Source organism: Oncorhynchus mykiss, chromosome 30, assembly GCF_013265735.2.
Source record: "Oncorhynchus mykiss isolate Arlee chromosome 30, USDA_OmykA_1.1, whole genome shotgun sequence".
NCBI classification, from domain to species: domain Eukaryota; kingdom Metazoa; phylum Chordata; class Actinopteri; order Salmoniformes; family Salmonidae; genus Oncorhynchus; species Oncorhynchus mykiss.
In genome coordinates, this window is record NC_050570.1 from 35783671 (window position 1) to 35805591 (window position 21921).

Here is a 21921-nt window from a genome sequence, read left to right on the forward strand (position 1 = left end):
TGTGTGCACACTTGTGTGTGGGAAAAGCAGAAAATCAAGGCTCCCATGCTCCAGCATCCATTGTGTTTGGTTTCCTCTCTGCAACAGCTCTAATCAAATCAAAAATGTATTTGTCACATGCGCCGAATACTGTGAAACACTTTCTTACAAGCCCTTAACCAACAATGCAGGTCAAGAAATAGAATTAAGAAAATATTTACTAAATAAAGTTTAAAAAAAAAGAAATAATAATAATCCTGAAAGTAACCCAAGAAAATTACATAACAATAACCATTCCATATACAGGGGGTACCGGTACCGAGTCAATGTGCGGCAGTACGGGTTAGTTGAGGTAATTTGTAAATGGACTATGCATAGATAATTAACAGGAAGTAGCAACAGTATAAAAACAAAGGGGGGGCGGGGGGGTGGGTCAATGTAAATAGTCCATGTGGCCATTTGATGAATTGTTCAGCAGTCTTATGGCTTGGGGGTAGAAGCTGTTAAGGAGCCTTTTGGTACTAGACTTGGCGCTCCGTTACCGCTTGCCGTGCGGAAGCAGAGAGAACAGTCTATGACTTGGGTGACTGGAGTCTTTTGACAATAATGAGAAAATGATAGAGATAGACTGCGAGAAGAGAAGAGAGAAAGAGATATCTATCCTTCAAGATGGAGAGAAATGATAAATTCGAGACCTTAATCAAAAATGAGTTACTCACATATAAGTGATCTATAGATGGTTTTTCATGTCTGTGAAGTTAGATTAGAAAAGTAGTACATTAAGTAAAAAATATATTTTTACTACAAGGTTCTCTCTGAAATCCAATCACAAGCCTGAACAAATACAGATGGACCAATCAGAAAACGTCTTTGCCATCTCCCTCTAAGTATGGTGTAGGCTATTCTAGCCAGCGATAATGGCACACAAGCAAAAAACAACGCTGTCATAAACCATAAAGTAAATCACGTTGTCACATCATGACAGTAATTTGTCTGATGTTCATAATATATTTCTTAATGTATTGATGATGTGTTCTGACTATCTTGGTAAAATTGTGTTATTCTATCATTTATGTATTCACATATCTACAGTTTTCTTAAAAACAGAACATGTCTAATTCAGAAATGTCAGCTAGAATATTTTGGCTGAACCCAGATAGACATTTCAGAGCCAGAAGGTTCAATCTGTGATTGCTCCCCCTTCGAAAAAATGATTGACAAATGTTTTGGAATTTTCATACTCTGCACTTTAGGTTTGCTTAAGGTGAGGACCCTAATGGGCTATGAAAGATACATTCTTTACAAAACACTTCTGAGATCTGGGATGTGAAAACATTGATGCTCAATATCTCAGAACTATGCTTTGCGCAGATATGACCTAATAGTCCCGAGGTCACGAAATGACACTCTACACTGAATTAAGACCACCAAATGCCAAATGCCTGTTTAGACCTAATCACCATCTCTTCTTTCCAGTATACACTGGAAACCGTGATTTTGACAGTAGTTTACAGGCAGCTCGTGGCAAGTAAAATGTAGTATTTCATATTATAGTACACCTACTATAATATACATATGGTATCAAAGCAAGTGCTGTGTAATGACACAGTACAATAGCATAAAATTGACAGAATTATACTGTAAAAAAGTACATGCTACCATAAACGGAATTAATTGATGAAGGGATGAATGAAATTCGATGAGGAGGGGTTTGTATTTCACATAATTTTACTGTAATTACAAGGGATTTGTGCAAGCAGGTTGGCTGCTAGGCAAAGTGGTTTTATTTGGTGTTTTATATCACTTGCACTTTTAGAGGCCTTAACAAAGCCTACCAAATTAGCAGCTACTACAGGGCAAAACAGACCAAAAGAGACATGGACAAATTCTGTGGGGTGTATTTACAGTACCATTTGAAATACAGCAATTATTTACCTGCCCACAACATTTTCACACAGTGCACCATAATTTACAATATTCTGCAGTAAAACATACTTTACTGTTGATAATCCAAAAATGTACCATATACAGAAATGTACAGTTTTGCATTACAGTGCATTATTTTATTTCGTTTTGTCATTTTTCTTTTTCAGAGGGGGGTTACAGGTACAAAAACAATCAAATAACTGACAGCATAGGTTTCAAGTATCATGCTAGATAGTGTTAGCCTGGGAGAAGTTACAGGAGAGATTGTGTTACTTTCATCCCACCAATGTAAACTGATGACTTGGAATAAAAGAAAGTTTAAGCACATGTCATTGTGTCTTCTACTTCCTATTGCTTTTATAATTTTAGCAAAATATCAACGACTGACTGAATGTTTGAAAATTATATATGACATAATTAGAATTATGCCTTAATCAATTGACTTGATCGATCAGCTTCTCACATAATCTCTTATCAACAGATTAGTGGTTAAACATATCTTTATGATTCTGGGGGTCAATTACCTTATGTCAACCCATGGAAATGTGACAAGTATGATGAGTTTGCCGTTTGTGAAGAGAATAAAGATGTTTATTCTATCACGACGCGAGGAGCATGAATGACAAGGACACCTGATCGGTATGGGCTATGGTCTTCATGAATAGTCATGAAAAATTGTGAAAAGCATTCCTACTACATTCTGCAACACTAACTCAAAAAAGTTCTGGGACACTGTAAAGTCCATGGAGAATAAGAACACCTCCTCCCAGCTGCCCACTGCACTGAAGATAGGAAACACTGTCACCACTGATAAATCCACCATAATTGAGAATTTCAATAAGCATTTTTCATGCTATAGCCATGCTTTCCACCTGGCTACTCCTACCCCGGTCAACAGCACTGCATCCCCCACAACAACTCGCCCAAGCCTTCCCCATTTCTCCTTCTCCCAAATCTGCTCAGCTGATGTTCTGAATGAGCTGCAAAATCTGGACCCCTACAAATCAGCCGGGCTAGACAATCTAGACCCTCTCTTTCTAAAATTATCTGCCAAAATTGTTGCCACCCCTATTACTAGCCTGTTCAACCTCTCTTTCGTGTCGTCTGAGATTCCCAAAGATTGGAAAGCAGCTGCGGTCATCCCCCTCTTCAAAGGGGGTGACACTCTTGACCCAAACTGCTACAGACCTATATCTATCCTACCATGCCTTTCTAAGGTCTTCGAAAGCCAAGTCAACAAACAGATTACCGACCATTTCGAATCTCACCATACCTTCTCTGCTATGCAATCTGGTTTCAGAGCTGGTCATGGGTGCACCTCAGCCACGCTCAAGGTCCTAAATGATATCTTAACCGCCATCGATAAGAAACATTACTGTGCAGCCGTATTCGTTGATCTGGCCAAGGCTTTCGACTCTGTCAATCACCACATCCTCATCGGCAGACTCGACAGCCTTGGTTTCTCAAATGATTGCCTCGCCTGGTTCACCAACTACTTCTCTGATAGAGTTCAGTGTGTCAAATCGGAGGGTCTGCTGTCCGGACCTCTGGCAGTCTCTATGGGGGTGCCACAGGGTTCAATTCTTGGACCGACTCTCTTCTCTGTATACATCAATGAGGTCGCTCTTGCTGCTGGTGAGTCTCTGATCCACCTCTACGCAGACGACACCATTCTGTATACTTCTGGCCCTTCTTTGGACACTGTGTTAACAACCCTCCAGGCAAGCTTCAATGCCATACAACTCTCCTTCCATGGCCTCCAATTGCTCTTAAATACAAGTAAAACTAAATGCATGCTCTTCAACCGATCGCTACCTGTACCTACCCGCCTGTCCAACATTACTACTCTGGACGGCTCTGACTTAGAATACGTGGACAACTACAAATATTTAGGTGTCTGGTTAGACTGTAAACTCTCCTTCCAGACCCATATCAAACATCTCCAATCCAAAGTTAAATCTAGAATTGGCTTCCTATTTCGCAACAAAGCATCCTTCACTCATGCTGCCAAACATACCCTTGTAAAACTGACCATCCTACCAATCCTCGACTTTGGCGATGTCATTTACAAAATAGCCTCCAATACCCTACTCAACAAATTGGATGCAATCTATCACAGTGCAATCCGTTTTGTCACCAAAGCCCCATATACTACCCACCATTGCGACCTGTACGCTCTCGTTGGCTGGCCCTCGCTTCATACTCGTCGCCAAACCCACTGGCTCCATGTCATCTACAAGACCCTGCTAGGTAAAGTCCCCCCTTATCTCAGCTCGCTGGTCACCATTGCATCTCCCACCTGTAGCACACGCTCCAGCAGGTATATCTCTCTAGTCACCCCCAAAACCAATTCTTTCTTTGGCCGCCTCTCCTTCCAGTTCTCTGCTGCCAATGACTGGAACGAACTACAAAAATCTCTGAAATTGGAAACACTTATCTCCCTCACTAGCTTTAAGCACCAACTGTCAGAGCAGCTCACAGATTACTGCACCTGTACATAGTCCACCTATAATTTAGCCCAAACAACTACCTCTTTCCCTACTGTATTTAATTAATTTATTTATTTTGCTCCTTTGCACCCCATTATTTTTATTTCTACTTTGCACATTCTCCCATTGCAAATCTACCATTCCAGTGTTTTACTTGCTATATTGTATTTACTTTGCCACCATGGCCTTTTTGCCTTTACCTCCCTTATCTCACCTCATTTGCTCACATCGTATATAGACTTGTTTCTACTGTATTATTGACTGCATGTTTGTTTTACTCCATGTGTCGTTGTATGTGTCGAACTGCTTTGCTTTATCTTGGCCAGGTCGCAATTGTAAATGAGAACTTGTTCTCAACTTGCCTACCTGGTTAAATAAAGGTGAAATAAAAAAAATAAAAAAAATGAGGTGATAGAATGATGGTTAATTTAGCTATTATACGATCCGTTTTAGTCAAACTAATATTGTAAGGAAAAATATTGTGGTTGCGCAACATTGCAATGTTGACACATGGCTAATTTCCATACATATCAAACCTATAGCATTAATTATTCAAGTCGACACAAACATGAAATTATGGCTGATAGGACATTTGTTGAAAGTAACGAGCATTACAAACCAGAAGCATGGCGATAAGACAGATATTGTGCACCTCTCGCCAGGCAGTTTTACACCCGAACCCGCCGGCAGGTACAACAATAACTTTGCTGGAGTTCTGTTCATGGTCTATTTAATTTCAAGTCATTTACCCTAGAAATTAAATTGAAGTCGTTAATTGTTGAGAACACATATACTGCAAGTTGTTTCTCATAGAATAGGGTGTCTCTAGCTCTATCAATCTCTGAGTAATTAGGAAAAAGCTAAAAGTGTTACTTTTGTGCTGGTTCTCCCCCACAAGCATAGTCGCAGGGGTTGGAACCTAAATCATTTCCCAATCGTTTAGTTCTGAACCATTCTTTTTTGTTAATTTCGTTCCACTGTTCCGACCAGAAAAATAAAGTTCTGGACAGGGTTGAACGCCAGAAAAGTTATTACATTACTTCACCAATGGATAGAGCAGCATGCTATGGAGCGGGAAAGCTATTCAATTTTGCGGGTGAGAAGATGTGGGCATGAAGAGCTGGGTATCTTGTTGTAATGGCACTATCTGAATTAGGCGCACAGACTTATACCTATGGGGGAGCAGCTTCTATGAAGGCACTTTGAATGTCTTTGAACTTCAGAGAGTTGGCTTAACCAATGTTTGACCAGAGCTATCCCTTGACCATGACTAAGATCCATTGCATGACACATAATGGCGCCTAGAGTCTGAGAGGTAGACCAGAGCTAGCTAACAAGCTAGCTAACAAACGTGTATGTGCAGAGCGGTACCAGAATTAAAATAAAAACTTGTCTTACAAGGGGGGGTACTAAGCTAATATATGGAATTGTTTTAAGATTATCATTTAGTTATTGGATTTAGAATTTTAGGACCCCTTTAGGTATACATTTCATTTGTTGAATTTGGCTATAGCTCATTGAAATGCATTGGATGACACATGAAGAATGGTGCTGGGGGGGATGGCTGCCATTTTATGGGATCCTTACCAACTGAGCTATTTTTTTTTTATTTTCTGCATTGTTTGTAACTTATTTTGTACATAATGTTGCTTCTACCATCTCTTATGACCGAAAATAGCTTCTGGACATCAGAACAGCAATTACTCACGTCACAATGGACAAAGATGATTTATTTAATGAGACCGATGCAAAGGATATACTGCTTATCCAACACCAGGACTAAATCCCTGTCATTCGCGTGAAGAAAAGATGGAGATACCGGGGGCGGAGGTCAGGGGGCCTTGTGAGAATTCGTCAGCCAGTGGGTAAACCGCTACTACCCTCCATCTTATTAGCCAATGTGCAATCACTGGAAAATAAAATGGATGATCTATGATCAAGACTATCCTGTCAACGGGACATTAAAAACTGTAATATCTTGTGTTTCACCGAGTCATGGCTCAATGACAACACGGATAATATAGAGCTGGGTGGGTTTTCAGTGCATCGGCACGACAGAGCAGCTACGTCTGGCAAGACGAGGGGCGGAGGCGTGTGTCTATTTGTCTATTTGCGCAATGTCTAATACTAAAGAAGTCTCGAGGTATTGCTTGCCTGAGGTAGAGTACCTGATGATAAGCTGTAGACCACACTATCTACCGAAAGAGTTCTCATCTATATTATTCGTAGCCGTCTATTTACCACCACAAACTGATGCTGGAACTAGGACCACACTCAACAAGCTGTATAAGGCCATAAGCAAACACTAACCCTGACTCTAACCTCGTCCAGAACTGGCACTGCTAGTGGCCCGGGGACTTTAATGCAGGCAAACTTAAATACCTCATTTAAACCAGCATGCCACGTGCAACCACAGGGGGGAAAAAACTATAGACCACCTTAACCCCACACACAGAGATGCATACAAAGCTCTCCCTCGCCCTCCATTTGGCAAATATGACCATAATTCTATCCTCCTGTTTCCTGTTTACAAGCCAAAAATAAAGCAGGAAACACCGGTGTCTCGCTCAACACTGAAGTGGTGAGATGACGAGGACTGTTTTACTAGCACAGACTGGAATATGTCCCAGGATTCATCCAATGGCATTGAGGAGTATACCACCTCAGTCACCGGATTTTTCAATGAGTGCATTGACGACGTTGACCCCATAGTGACTGTACGTACATATCCCACCCAGAAGCCATGGATTACAGTCAGCATCCGCACCGAGCGAAGGGCTAGAGCTGCCGCTTTTAGGGAGCGGGACACTAATCCGGACGCTTATAAGAAAACCTGCTATGCCCTCCGTCGAACCATCAAACAGGCAAAGCGTCAATACAGGACCACGATTGAATCCCACTACACCGGCTCTGATGGTCGTCGGATGTGGCAGAGCTTGCAAACTATTAAAGACTACAAAGGGAAACCCAGCTGATAGGCTGCCCCCAGGTGGTAAGGGTGGGCAACAACACATCTGTCACGCTGATCCTCAACACTGGGGTCCCTCAGTCCCCTCCTGCACTCCCTGTTCACCCACGACTGCGTGGCCTAGCATGACTCAAACACCATTACACCATTATTAAGTTGCTGACAATACAACAGTGGTAGGCCTGATCACTGACAATGATGAGAAAGCCTATAGGGAGGAGTTCAGAGATCTGGCAGTGTGGTGCCAGGGCAACAACCTCTCCCTCATTGTGAGCAAGACAAAGGAGCTGATCGAACAGAAAAAGGAGGGCCGAACAGGCCCCCATTAACATCGACGGGGCTGTAGAGGAGCGGGTTGAGAGATTCAAGTTCCTTGGTGTCCACATCACCAACAAACTATCATGGTCCAAACACAACAAGGCTGTCATGAAGAGGTCACGACAATACTTTTTCCCCCTCAGGAGACTGAAAAGATTTTACATGGGTCCCAAGTTCCTCAAAAGATTCTACAGATACACCATTGAGTGCATCCTGACCAGTTGCATCACTGCCTGGTATGGCAACTGCTTGCCATCCGAACTTAAGGCTCTACAGAGGGTGGTGTATACTGCCCAGTTCATCACTGGGGCCAAGCTTCCTGCCATCCAGGACCTATATGCTAGGCATCAGAGGAGCGCCAAGTCTAGGTCCAAAAAGCTCCTTAACAGCTTCTACCCTCAAGCCAGAAGACTGCTGAACAATTAATCAAATGGCCACCAGGACTATTTATATTGACACCGCCCCCAGTTTTTACAATGCGGCTACTCACTGTTTATTATCTATGCATAGTCACTTTACCCTTACCTACATGTACAAATTACCTCAACTAACCTGTACCCCCGCACATTTACTCGGTACCGGTACCCCCTATATATAGTTTTGTTATTGTTATTTTATTGTTACTTTTAATTTTTGACTTTAGGTATGCTAGGGATGCTGCTGCATTAATTGTAATTTGTCTGTGTTACCCATATGCTGACACTGTTCCTGTCTCGTTTTATGTCCGTTCCATGTTAAATGTTTGACTCCCCATACCTGCTTCGCCTCTCCAGCGTCATCCCTTGACAGAATGAAGCAGTGGGGAACAGAGCTGGGGAACTGACAAATATAGGGGAGGTAATAAACAGGTGATGAGTGAGTCCAGGTGAGTCCAATATCGCTGATGCACGTGAAGAGGGAAGGCAGGTGTGCGTAATAGATGATGGCAGGAGTGCGTGATGCAGCGCAGCCTGGCGCCCTCGAGCGCCAGGGGGGAAGAGCGGGAGCAGGCGTGATAACATCCAACCGAAAGCACTCTCCAACGAACCATTTCACAAATAAACAACTGCAATGTCAGTATTGCCTCGTCCACAGCAAGTGACATCACCTTCATTCTGTCCCAAAAAACTCCATAACACGAACTTTGATTCTCCTTGCAGTTGATGTGTCTGACATTGGTGGCGGTGCTTGGCTAAAATCACTAGGGATGCCAGAAAAAGATGCCGTATTACAAACTATGGGTTGTGATAATTGCGTTGTTTGCTCTATAACCTGTTAATTCTCATGTGTCTTGAGACCGTGATACAGTATATAAGACTAAGTCCGAGACAATAAGAAAGTACTGTTGCAGAATACATTCAACCACACCTTTGTTTCATCACAAAACCGGAGAGAAACCTCTGTCCTGTGAAGTCCACGTATCACATTGCATGTAACAAACAGTTACATGATCTACAGTATGGTCAAGGAAGTTAATGTTTCCAACATTTTTGGACCACTAACCAACTATTGATTTAGAACCACAGAGAATTACCACAAGTCGCAAAGAAAACAGGAGCTGCCTCCATTATTCCAGCACCATTTAAACTTCAAAATTTAAACACCATCAAATCACCTATGCTGAGTCTATTACAGTGACAACTAAAAGTTACCAAAAACTATTTAGTCCAATCAACCTAAGCTAAATATGATATGGCTGTCCATGGTTCTGATTTGTGTGTGTAAGTAGAAAAACACGTTGACTCATACTTGTAGAGTAACGGCAATGCCATCCTCTCTCTCATGTTGACGAAACGGTCCATAACTCTGTCATACAGTACACGCTTTTATTTGTTGTTGTCCTAGGCCACCTGGCTAAAATGCTTGCTCGTTAGCCTAACTTCCTTTCGTGGGCAACATTAGCTAGTTAATATTGACTTTCTACATCTAGCTAGATATTTAACTTCCATCCTCTCAGGCCAGGGTGTCACGAATTACTAAGGTGGGTGGAATCAGGCACAGAGAGCAGGTTTAAATTATTAGACAGTTTATTCTCTGGCGCACAAAACAACGGTCAACCCAACACACAGGGTGAATAATCCAAAGCAGGACCAAAATAGTCCTGAGAATAAAACTCATGAACACCACCAAATAACAGGAATACAAAAACAATCCCGCACAAAACAAGGGCGGGACAACCTACTAAATATAAGGACGCTAATTAAACTAAAATACACACAGGTGAAACTAATAAGACAAAACCAACAGACAAACGAAAAAGGGATCGGTAGTGGCTAGTAGGACGGTGACGACGACCGCCGAGCACCGCCCGAACAGGCAGGGGAGCCAACTTCGGCAGACAGGGACACAATGTATGAATTAATGGTTGGCTCAGAATTGCTGTTATAATCATTGATCAGTTCATAGAATTAATTAAAACCACAAGTCAAATTCCCTATCTTCATCCATGGCTAATTTAGGAAGCTTCCCACCATTAGCTCTGACAAATTGAAAACCCTAGTCATTGGCGACTCCATTACCCGCAGTATTAGACTTAAAACGAATCATCCAGCGATCATACACTGTTTACCAGGGGACAGGGCTACCAACGTTAAGGCTAATCTGAAGATGGTGCTGGCTAAAGCTAAAACTGGCTAGTGTATCGAGTATAGAGATATTGTTATCCACGTCGGCACCAACGATGTTAGGATGAAACAGTCAGAGGTCACGAAGCGCAACTTAGCTTCAACGTGTAAATCAGCTAGAAAGATGTGTCGGCATCGAGTAATTGTCTCTGGCCCCCTCCCAGTTAGGGGGAGTGAGGAGCTCTACAGCAGAGTCTCACGACTCAATCGCTGGTTGAAAACTGTTTTCTGCTGTAGGTAATTGGCAATCTTTCTGGGACTCACCCACAAACAGGACCAAGCCTGGCCTGCTGTGGAGTGACGGACTCCATCCTAGCTGGAGGGGTCCTCTCATTTTATCTACCAACATAGACAGGGCTCTAACTCCTCTAGCGCCACAAAGAAATAGGGTGCAGGCCAGGCAGCAGGCTGTTAGCCAGCCTGTCAGTTTAGTGGAGTCTGCCACTAGCACAGTCAGTGTAGTCAGCTCAGCTATCCCCATTGATACCGTGTCTGTGCCTCGACCTAGGTTGGGCAAAACTAAACATGGCGGTGTTCGCCTTAGCAATCTCACTAGGATAAAGACCTCCTCCATTCCTGCCATTATTGAAAGAGATTGTGATACCTCACACCTCAAGATAGGGCTACTTAATATTAGATCCCTCACTTCAAAGGCAGCTATAGTCAATGAACTAATCACTGATCATGTGATTTGCCTGACTGAAACATGGCTTAAGCCTGATGATTTTACTGTGTTAAATGAGGCCTCACCTCCTGGTTACACTAGTAACCATATCCCCCGTGCATCCCGCAAAAGCGGAGGTGTTCCTAACATTTACGCTAGCAAATTTCAATTTACAAAAAAAAAATGACGTTTTCGTCTTTTGAGCTTCTAGTCATGAAATCAATGCAGCCTACTCAATCACTTTTTATAGCTACTGTTTACAGGCCTCCTTGGCCATATACAGCGCTCCTCACTGAGTTCCCTGAATTCCTATCGGACCTTGTAGTCATAGCAGATAATATTATAATTTTTGGTGATTTTAATATTCACATGGAAAAGTCCACAGACCCACTCCAAAAGGCTTTCGGAGCCATCATCGACCCAGTGGGTTTTGTCCAACATGTCTCTGGACCTACTCATTGTCACAGTCATACTCTGGACCTAGTTTTGTCCCATGGAATGAATGTTGTGGATCTTAATGTTTTTCCTCATAATCCTGGACTATCGAACCACCATTTTTTTACGTTTGCAATCGCAACAAATAATCTGCTCAGACCCCAACCAAGGAGCATCAAAAGTTGTGCTATAAATTCTCAGACAACACAAAGATTCCTTGATGCCCTTCCAGACTCTCTCTGCCTACCCAAGGATGTCAGAGGACAAAAATCAGTTAACCACCTAACTGAGGAACTCAATTTAACCTTGCGCAATACCCTAGATGCAGTTGCACCCCTAAAAACTAAAAACATTTGTCATAAGATACTAGCTCCCTGGTATACAGAAAATACCTGAGCTCTGAAGCAAGCTTCCAGAAAATTGGAACGGAAATGGCGACACACCAAACTGGAAGTCTTCCGACTAGCTTGGAAAGACAGTACCGTGCAGTATCGAAGAGCCCTCACTGCTGCTCGATCATCCTATTTTTCCAACTTAATTGAGGAAAATAAGAACAATCCGAAATGTATTTTTGATACTGTCGCAAAGCTAACTAAAAAGCAGCAGTCCCCAAGTGAGGATGGCTTTCACTTCAGCAGTAATAAATTCATGAACTTCTTTGAGGAAAAGATCATGATCATTAGAAAGCATATTACGGACGGACTCCTCTTTAAATCAGCGTATTCCTCCAAAGCTCAGTTGTCCTGAGTGCACAACTCTGTCAATACCTAGGATCAAGAGAGACATTCAAGTGTTGTAATACTATATCTCTTGACACAAAATAATCATGGCCTCTAAACCTTCAAGCTGCATACTGGACCCTATTCCAACTAAACTACTGAAAGAGCTGCTTCCTGTGCTTGGCCCTCCTATGTTGAACATAATAAACAGCTCTCTATCCACCGGATGTGTACCAAACTCACTAAAAGTTGCAGTAATAAAGCCTCTCTTGAAAAAGCCAAACCTTGACCCAGAAAATATAAAAAACTATTGGACTATATTGAATCTTCCATTCCTCTCAAAGATTTTAGAAAAAGCTGTTGCGCAGCAACTCACTGCCTTCCTGAAGACAAACAATGTTTACGAAATGCTTCAGTCTGGTTTTAGACCCCATCATAGCACTGATACTGCACTTGTGAAGGTGGTAAATGACCTTTTAATGGCGTCAGAACAAGGCTCTGCATCTGTCCTCGTGCTCCTAGACCTTAGTGCTGCGTTTGATACCATCGATCACCACATTCTTTTGGAGAGATTGGAAACCCAAATTGGTCTACATGGACAAGTTCTGGCCTGGTTTAGATCTTATCTGTCGGAAAGATATTAGTTTGTCTCTGTGAATGGTTTGTCCTCTGACAAATCAACTGTACATTTTGGTGTTCCTCAAGGTTCTGTTTTAGGACCACTATTGTTTTCACTATATATTTTACATCTTGGGGATGTCATTCGAAAACATAATGTTAACTTTCACTGCTATGCGGATGACACAGAGCTGTACATTTCAATGAAACATGGTGAAGGCCCACATTGCACTCGCTAGAAGCCTGTGTTTCAGACATAAGGAAGTGGATGGCTGCAAACTTTCTACTTATAAACTCGGACAAAACAGAGATTCTTGTTCTAGGTCCCAAGAAGCAAAGATATCTTCTGTTGAATCTGACAATTAATCTTGATTGTTGTACAATCGTCTCAAATAAAACTGTGAAGGACCTCTGCGTTACTCTGGACCCTGATCTCTCTTTTGAAGAACATATCAAGACTGTTTCAAGGATAGCTTTCTTCCATCTACGTAACATTGCAAAAATCAGAAACTTTCTGTCCAAAAATGATGCAGAAAAATTAATCCATGCTTTTGTCACTTCTAGGTTAGACTACTGCAATGGTCTAAATAAACTTCAGTTAGTGCTAAATACGGCTGCTAGAATCCTGACTAGAACCAAAAAATTTGATCATATTACTCCAGTGCTAGCCTCCCTACACTGGCTTCCTTTCAAGGCAAGGGCTGATTTCAAGGTTTTACTGCTAACCTACAAAGCATTACATGGGCTTGCTCCTACCTATCTCTCTGATTTGGTCCTGCCGTACATACCTACACGTACGCTACGGTCACAAGACGCAGGCCTCCTAATTGTCCCTAGAATTTCTAAGCAAACAGCTGGAGGCAGGGCTTTCTCCTATAGAGCTCCATTTTTATGGAATGGTCTGCCTACCCATGTGAGAGACGCAAACTCGGTCTCAACCTTTAAGTCTTTACTGAAGACTCATCTCTTCAGTGGGTCATATGATTGAGTGTAGTCAGTTTGTTATATCTGGAGTACTTCTCCTGTCCTATCCGGTGTCCTGTGTGAATTTAAGTATGCTCTCTCTAATTCTCTCTCTTTATTTCTCTCTCTCGGAGGACCTGAGCCGTAGGACCATGCCTCAGGACTACCGGGTATGATGACTCCTTGCTGTCCCCAGTCCACCTGGCTGTGCTGCTGCTCCAGTTTCAACTGGTCTGCCTGTGATTATTTTTATTTGACCATGCTGGTCATTTATGAACATTTGAACATCTTGGCCATGTTCTGTTACAATCTCCACCCGGCACAGCCAGAAGAGGACTGGCCACCCCACATAGCCTGGTTCCTCTCTAGGTTTCTTCCTAGGTTTTGGCCTTTCTATGGAGTTTTTCCTAGCCACCGTGCTTCTACGCCTGCATTGCTTGCTGTTTGGGGTTTTAGGCTGGGTTTCTGTACAGCACTTTGAGATATCAGCTGATGTACGAAGGGCTATATAAATACATTTGATTTGATTTGATTTGAGAAGGACTAAGGTACGAGACCTTAAACAAATAATCTGGAATAACCATTTCTGTAACGAGGGCAATAAATCCAAGTCACAGATTCAAATAGTTTAGAAAAATGTATGCCATTTACAGTGCCTTGCGAAAGTATTCGGCCCCCTTGAACTTTGCGACCTTTTGCAACATTTCAGGCTTCAATCATAAAGATATAAAACTGTATTTTTTTGTGAAGAATCAACAACAAGTGGGACACAATCATGAAGTGGAACAACATTTATTGGATATTTCAAACTTTTTTAACAAATCAAAAACTGAAAAATTGGGCGTGCAAAATTATTCAGCCCCCTTAAGTTAATACTTTGTAGCGCCACCTTTTGCTGCGATTACAGCTGTAAGTCGCTTGGGGTATGTCTCTATCAGTTTTGCACATCGAGAGACTGACATTTTTTCCCATTCCTCCTTGCAAAACAGCTCGAGCTCAGTGAGGTTGGATGGAGAGCATTTGTGAACAGCAGTTTTCAGTTCTTTCCACAGATTCTCGATTGGATTCAGGTCTGGACTTTGACTTGGCCATTCTAACACCTGGATATGTTTATTTTTGAACCATTCCATTGTAGATTTTGCTTTATGTTTTGGATCATTGTCTTGTTGGAAGACAAATCTCCGTCCCAGTCTCAGGTCTTTTGCAGACTCCATCAGGTTTTCTTCCAGAATGGTCCTGTATTTGGCTCCATCCATCTTCCCATCAATTTTAACCATCTTCCCTGTCCCTGCTGAAGAAAAGCAGGCCCAAACCATGATGCTGCCACCACCATGTTTGACAGTGGGGATGGTGTGTTCAGCTGTGTTGCTTTTACGCCAAACATAACGTTTTGCATTGTTGCCAAAAAGTTCAATTTTGGTTTCATCTGACCAGAGCACCTTCTTCCACATGTTTGGTGTGTCTCCCAGGTGGCTTGTGGCAAACTTTAAACAACACTTTTTATGGATATCTTTAAGAAATGGCTTTCTTCTTGCCACTCTTCCAGAAAGGCCAGATTTGTGCAATATACGACTGATTGTTGTCCTATGGACAGAGTCTCCCACCTCAGCTGTAGATCTCTGCAGTTCATCCAGAGTGATCATGGGCCTCTTGGCTGCATCTCTGATCAGTCTTCTCCTTGTATGAGCTGAAAGTTTAGAGGGACGGCCAGGTCTTGGTAGATTTGCAGTGGTCTGATACTCCTTCCATTTCAATATTATCGCTTGCACAGTGCTCCTTGGGATGTTTAAAGCTTGGGAAATCTTTTTGTATCCAAATCTGGCTTTAAACTTCTTCACAACAGTATCTCGGACCTGCCTGGTGTGTTCCTTGTTCTTCATGATGCTCTCTGCGCTTTTAATGGACCTCTGAGACAGGTGCATTTATACGGAGACTTGATTACACACAGGTGGATTGTATTTATCATCATTAGTCATTTAGGTCAACATTGGATCATTCAGAGATCCTCACTGAACTTCTGGAGAGAGTTTGCTGCACTGAAAGTAAAGGGGCTGAATAATTTTGCACGCCCAATTTTTCAGTTTTTGATTTGTTAAAAAAGTTTGAAATATCCAATAAATGTCGTTCCACTTCATGATTGTGTCCCACTTGTTGTTGATTCGTCACAAAAAAATACAGTTTTATATCTTCATGTTTGAAGCCTGAAATGTGGCAAAAGGTCGCAAAGTTCAAGGGGGCCGAATACTTTCGCAAGGCACTGTATATATGCATTGCTTAAGATTAATTAATTGATTAATGTACCTGCGAAAACATAGATATTGGAACAAACAATTCTAAAACTCAACATGTAATAGAGCATGCTGGGAAATATGATAATGATGGGCATGTTTTAGGTTGAACTTGTAACACAGGTTATTTTACACCACTGAATGTTAACTTAACTACAGTGTTAATTTAACTCTTGACTCAACACTAGAAATGTGACACTGAAAAATCAACACTAGTTAACGCTGGCCAATTTTCTGTGTGCTATGAAGGTGACACATCTGCAGGTTTTCATACATTGCAATAACATTTTAAAAATCTGAAGCACCATAGATGTCATGTCAAGAACCCCACACTTAACTCAAATGTTCTTTATCAGGAAAAGCTATCCAAGGAACCTTAAAACCTCTACAGGATCGGTGTACCCCCGCAGGATGGTTGAGCTAAAATGTGCTAACGTGACTAGCATGACGTTGTAAGTAACAAGAAAATTTCCCAGGGCATAGACAAATTTGATATGGGCAGAAAGCTGACATTCTTGTTAGTCTAACTGCACTGTCCAATTTACAGTAGCTATTACAGTGAAAGAATGCCATGCTATTGTTTGAGGAAAGTGCACAGTTATGTACTTGAAAATGTATCAATAAACCAATTAGGCATATTTGGGCAGACTTGATACAACATGTTGAACAGTAATGCAATGGTTCATTGGATCAGGATAAATCTTTACACATATACTGCTGACATATAGTGGCCAAACTCTAAATTGCATCTAAACTGGAATAATACATTGTGGCCTTGCTCTTGCATTTCAAAGCTGACAAAAAAAAAACGTTTTTTTCTTTGTGTTATCTTTAACCAGATATAATGTGTTATATTCTTCTACATTCATTTCACATTTCCACAAACGTCAAAGTGTTTCTTTTCAAATGGTATCAAGACTATGCATATCCTTGTTTCAGGTCCTGAGTTGCAGGCAGTTAGATTTGGGTAGGTCATTTTAGGCTGAAGAAGAACCATTTAACTACCTTTTTTTCAGTGCACAGAGAGCGCGTCATGTGGGCTCCGTCTGTTCCAATATAAATATTGAAGTGTTGTTGTATTGAAATAAGCTCACTGATCGGACGAACGCGGGCCAATCAGAAGCCCTCAGATCAGTACACCTTCTTTTCAGAAATCATTCATAATACCGATGCGTCAAACGTTTTTACGAGGACCCTGGTATAAATATGGCTGGAGTAGTTAGTCATTTTTTCAAAATGAAAGGATAGAGACTAAGGAACATAAACGAATCCTGGTTATGTGTCCTTTACCTAACCTTTTATAACTACTTTTATTCCTTGTTCTATATTTAGTCTACCAGACTCTCCGTTTACAATGAGTGGATTATTTCTGAAAAATGTATTGGTGGCAGCAGCGGTATGTTGCTCGGTGCTGGTCACTGCGGTACTGGGGTCTCTGTTGGGGTCCGCGGTGTTAGCTCAAGAGCCGATCCGATGCGCCCCGTGCGCGCCGGAGAAGCTGAGCGAGTGTCCAGTGGTGGCGCACGGCTGTATGGAGGTTCTGAGTGAGCCGGGTTGCGGATGCTGCCTTGTCTGCGCCCTGATGACGGGGGAACTGTGCGGAATCTACACGGCGCCATGCGGGTATGGACTGAGGTGCACCCCAATACCCGGCGACCTCCAGCCGCTGCACTCCCTTATTCGCAGCCAGGCGGTGTGTATGGCGAACCCCGAGCCCGAAAGGAGCCCAATTCCCCCAAACCCAGGTATTCAAACCCATATTGCAGAATGCTTATACATTGCATATATGTCATAAATCTGTAATAGACCTATGATAATAATAGCCAATGTGTTTTATCGTTTTAATAGTTGATTGATAATGATAGGCTAATAATAATTAGATTGCATATTATTCATAATTTACAAATGTATTTGTGCAGAAGTGCAATACTGTGATTTCTGCTTTTCCCCTTCTTGACACTCTCATTCCCTCTTTTCTCTGTCTGCCGCAGTGTCAATCGCCTGCTTCACGATCAGACATCCTGTCATCAGAAAGGCCTTCGATCCCCCGTCTGCCGCGGACGCGCAGGAGAGCATGAAAGCCAAAGTTAGCGCAATCAGGAAGGAACTGGCGGAGCAGGTGAGCGGTCATGGAACATTTATTAGCCGTTTTGCAACTATAATTCAACATGCTTAAAACTTTTGTAGTCAAAGCATGTTTGGCTGGTGGGTATTAAGCGTCATACCGCAAGGGGGCGTTCGAGTGCCTTTGAAGTTTGTGTGTGTGTGTGCACGCGCGTGCGTGCGTGCGTATGTGTGTTCTTCACCCTACCTATGACCTATCATGGAACTATTTGACTAAATAGGCTACCAGTGTTTTGCCACAACAGGCCTTGACTGTGTGGGTTGATAGGATAGAACAACAGCTCTAGATGACTAGTGAGATACTCTATCTAGTATGTCACCCATGTAGCCTGTTCAGAGTCACATTTAGAAGCGAATGAACATAGATAAAACACCTAAAATAAACAAAGTCCCCAAATATACAGAAAGTCCCCATCTCAAGTATGTGACCCTCCTTCTCTCTCCTCCCAGGCTCCCTGTCAAGTGGAGTTGCAGAGAGCTCTGGAGAAGATCGCTGAGTCACAGCAGAAGCTAGGAGACAATCTGACCAGGTTCTACCTGCCAAACTGTAACAAACACGGGCTCTACAAAGCCAAACAGGTAGATATACCTTATCTGTGTGTGTGTGTGCACTTGGCATTGGTGCGCAATTCATGATTCCTGTCAGTGTGAAATAATCTCACCTGGTTGTGTGTGTGTGTGTGTGTGTGTGTGTGTGTGTGTGTGTGTGTGTGTGTGTGTGTGTGTGTGTGTGTGTGTGTGTGTGTGTGTGTGTGTGTGTGTGTGTGTGTGTGTGTGTGTGTGTAGCCAATATTGTGCCAACTACAGCTCAGATTTGTATAGCAGTGTTTACACCTTTGAGCACATTCAGCTATATTCGCGTTGATGTCATTGCCTTGGCGCAGCGTGACTATACACGTGTGTCTCTCTGTGTGTGCTCCTGTACATTCGTGTCTTAGAGTTGGTGTGTGCTTACCTCGTACTGTAGGTTGAGGCTGCACACAGATGAGGGTCATAGCATATCTGAACAGGTGGTTAGGTGGAGGTGTGTTAAATTGTGAAAAAAATACCCAGGGATTCTAATCTCTTTCTCTCGCTCTTGCTCTCTCTCTCTTTCCTTTTCTCTCACCAGTGTGAGTCGTCTCTTGATGGACAGAGAGGCAGGTGTTGGTGTGTGTCCTCCTGGAATGGAAAGAAGATTCCAGGATCCACTGATCTGTCTGGAGATGCAGAATGTTCTGAAGAGATCAACCACTGATGCAGAACACACACACGCACGCACGCACACGCACACACACACACACACACACACACACACACACACACACACACACACACACACACACACACACACACACAGTAAACCACTGATTTTCTTTAGATACTTGTTATTTATTAATTGTCCATGGCGGTGTTTGATATTCAGGTACACACTATCACTGTGGAACTGATGTCCCCTGACCCTCAGCCCCGGACCCCTGACCCCCAATCCATGAATCCTGACCCCGTCCCTCCCCAACAAAGAGAAAATCATTTTTTTTTCGGAAAAGGAGATTTTTATATTTTAATACATTTTAACTCTACAGCCTTACTTATTTCACATTATGTACTGTATGTATTCATTTGTAATTGTATTTTAATATTTATATAATTTAGCCTTATTTTCATTATTATTTTTATCGTTATTATTATGTGTGCATTATTATCAGTGTATAAAGTGTATATATGTATCGACGCCCTGAGTTACTCCATGTTGCTCTGGGCCCGGTTTTCCAAAAGCATTTTAAGGCTAAGTTCATCTTCAAAACATTCATAGGAGCATCGTTACATTTCTGCACTGTTTCTCAAAACTATCATTACTAAAGTTGCACTTGAAAAAACACTCATTATTTACCGACTGCCTCAGACCACTCATAGAACATCGTTGGATGTGTTTTTCACTTTATACACAGAAGAGCTCTGCTAAACACAGAATCAAGATGCTTATCTGTCTCTCTGTGACCGTCGATAACTTCACAACGAAGTTGACTACAAATAGAAAGTTGCCAATGTCTTTGCCATTGTTACAAACAAGCAAGCGATTTAAAGATCCTTCAAATGAAAACCCGAGATGACTGCGTTAAAAGATAAATAGCCTTCCTACAGTATATTCTACATAGGCCTATATTTCAATGATATTGAAATCTATTGCATGTTCATTCAATTGAGTTTTGCTTTGCTATTTGGTACTTTTTTGCCTCAATATATCTCATGATATGTAGCCTAACATGTGATCTGCCAAATCTTGACAGTGCATTATTAAGGGAAAGGGGAATAGTGAGTCAGTTGTACAACTGAATGCCTTCAACTGAAATGTGTCTTCCACATTTAACCCAACCCCTCTGAATCAGAGGTGCGGGGGGGCTGCCTTAATCAACATCCACGGGAACAGTGGGTTAACTGCCTTGCTCAGGGGCAGAACCACAGATTTTTACCATGTCAGCTCGGGGATTCAATCCAGCAACCTTTCGGTTACTTTATAGGGTAAGAATTAGAATGAGCCACTAGGAGCTGATCCGTTGTCAGTATTGTGGAATAGTGATAATGACCTTGGTTGGTCATTGCAGGAAAGATGCATCCTTAAAACTCTCATAAGCCTAAATTCCATCGCTATCTGGAAACTGGGTCCAGGTCTTTTGAAGTTTGTCTGGTGGTTTACTTTTGAAACGAACCAAACATAAACAAAAGCACTGTGTGACCCAAATTCCTTTTTGAAGGATTTCTAAATATCATGTGACTTTTAATAGTTTTTTTATGTTCACTGACATGGTTTTGTTTGTTTTTATTTCTGATATGATTCATACATGATGACACTCGGCTACATCAGTGAATGCAGAAAATGACTCATTTGGACATTCTTACCTTTCAAGAAACTTAGTGTGGGTTTTGCAGAATTGCATGATGGGTAATGCTCCTGCATTGTCCCTTGTTCTGACGGGTGTCTACCTTGACCTACCTCTCTTTACTGACTGCCATCACTGTTCTTTATATAACATGAACGCATTATGAGAGAGCGAGAGAGCAATTATTCCAAAGTGACTGACTGCTCACTCATGTATATACACTTTTGTAATTGAGATGTGTAAAAAAAAAATGTATTTAATTAAAATGTTTAACCTCAAATATGTTATTTTGGTCATTGTGTTGCCAAACAAGACTACAATGAAAATAAGCCTTCTGGCTTTGTGTTTTTATCCTCAATCATTAATGTTGTCTTTGGCTGGAGCAGCCTACTATTTCTAATGATCAAAGACATTCAATCAATAAATCAATCAGTCTTTATGCTCCCTTACCAGAAGCCCTGTTTATACCTGCCGTTAACATGCGTCCTTTGTCCTGATTTTGTCCTGATCTTGACATGATCTTGTCTGTTTACACTTCTAAGATCTGATCACAATCAGATCACAATGCATCTTTTAATCATCTACTGACAAAAATGAGGACACAATCAGTGTGGACAAGATCCGTAAAAAAGGCTGCATGCTTGAACCAGGTATAAATAGGGCCAAAGAGTCATAGCTCAGCCCTGCCCGTCCGCGCTCTCTCTCTCTCCTCTCTCTCTGCCTTTTGACCCGCTCTCCGTTTGTCTTGGTTGAATGCAGGTTGAATGGTTGAATGCATTTTGTCTTGGTTGAATGCATTTCCCTCAACGTCCCCAACGTGCCACCACCACCACATTCATTTAAGTTTTTTACAAATTGACCTATCGCTTTGTCTATCGTTGTTGCCACATTCCAGGGATGAAGGAGAGAGAGAGAGAGAGAGAGAGAGAGAGAGAGAGAGAGAGAGACAGAGAGAGAGACAGAGAG

General features: G+C 42.0%; 1 protein-coding gene across 1 annotated transcript; it reads left to right on the plus strand.

Annotated features, from left to right (window-relative positions):
- The first annotated feature begins 16972 nt into the window (after positions 1 to 16972).
- LOC110521770 (insulin-like growth factor-binding protein 1) lies at positions 16973 to 21401 on the plus strand. Its single transcript, XM_036969076.1, has 4 exons — positions 16973 to 17715; positions 17962 to 18089; positions 18545 to 18673; positions 19206 to 21401. The coding sequence occupies exons 1-4, from the start codon at positions 17325 to 17327 to the stop codon at positions 19329 to 19331; spliced, it is 774 nt and encodes a 257-aa protein (XP_036824971.1). The 5' UTR covers positions 16973 to 17324; the 3' UTR covers positions 19332 to 21401.
- The last annotated feature ends 520 nt before the right edge of the window (positions 21402 to 21921 follow it).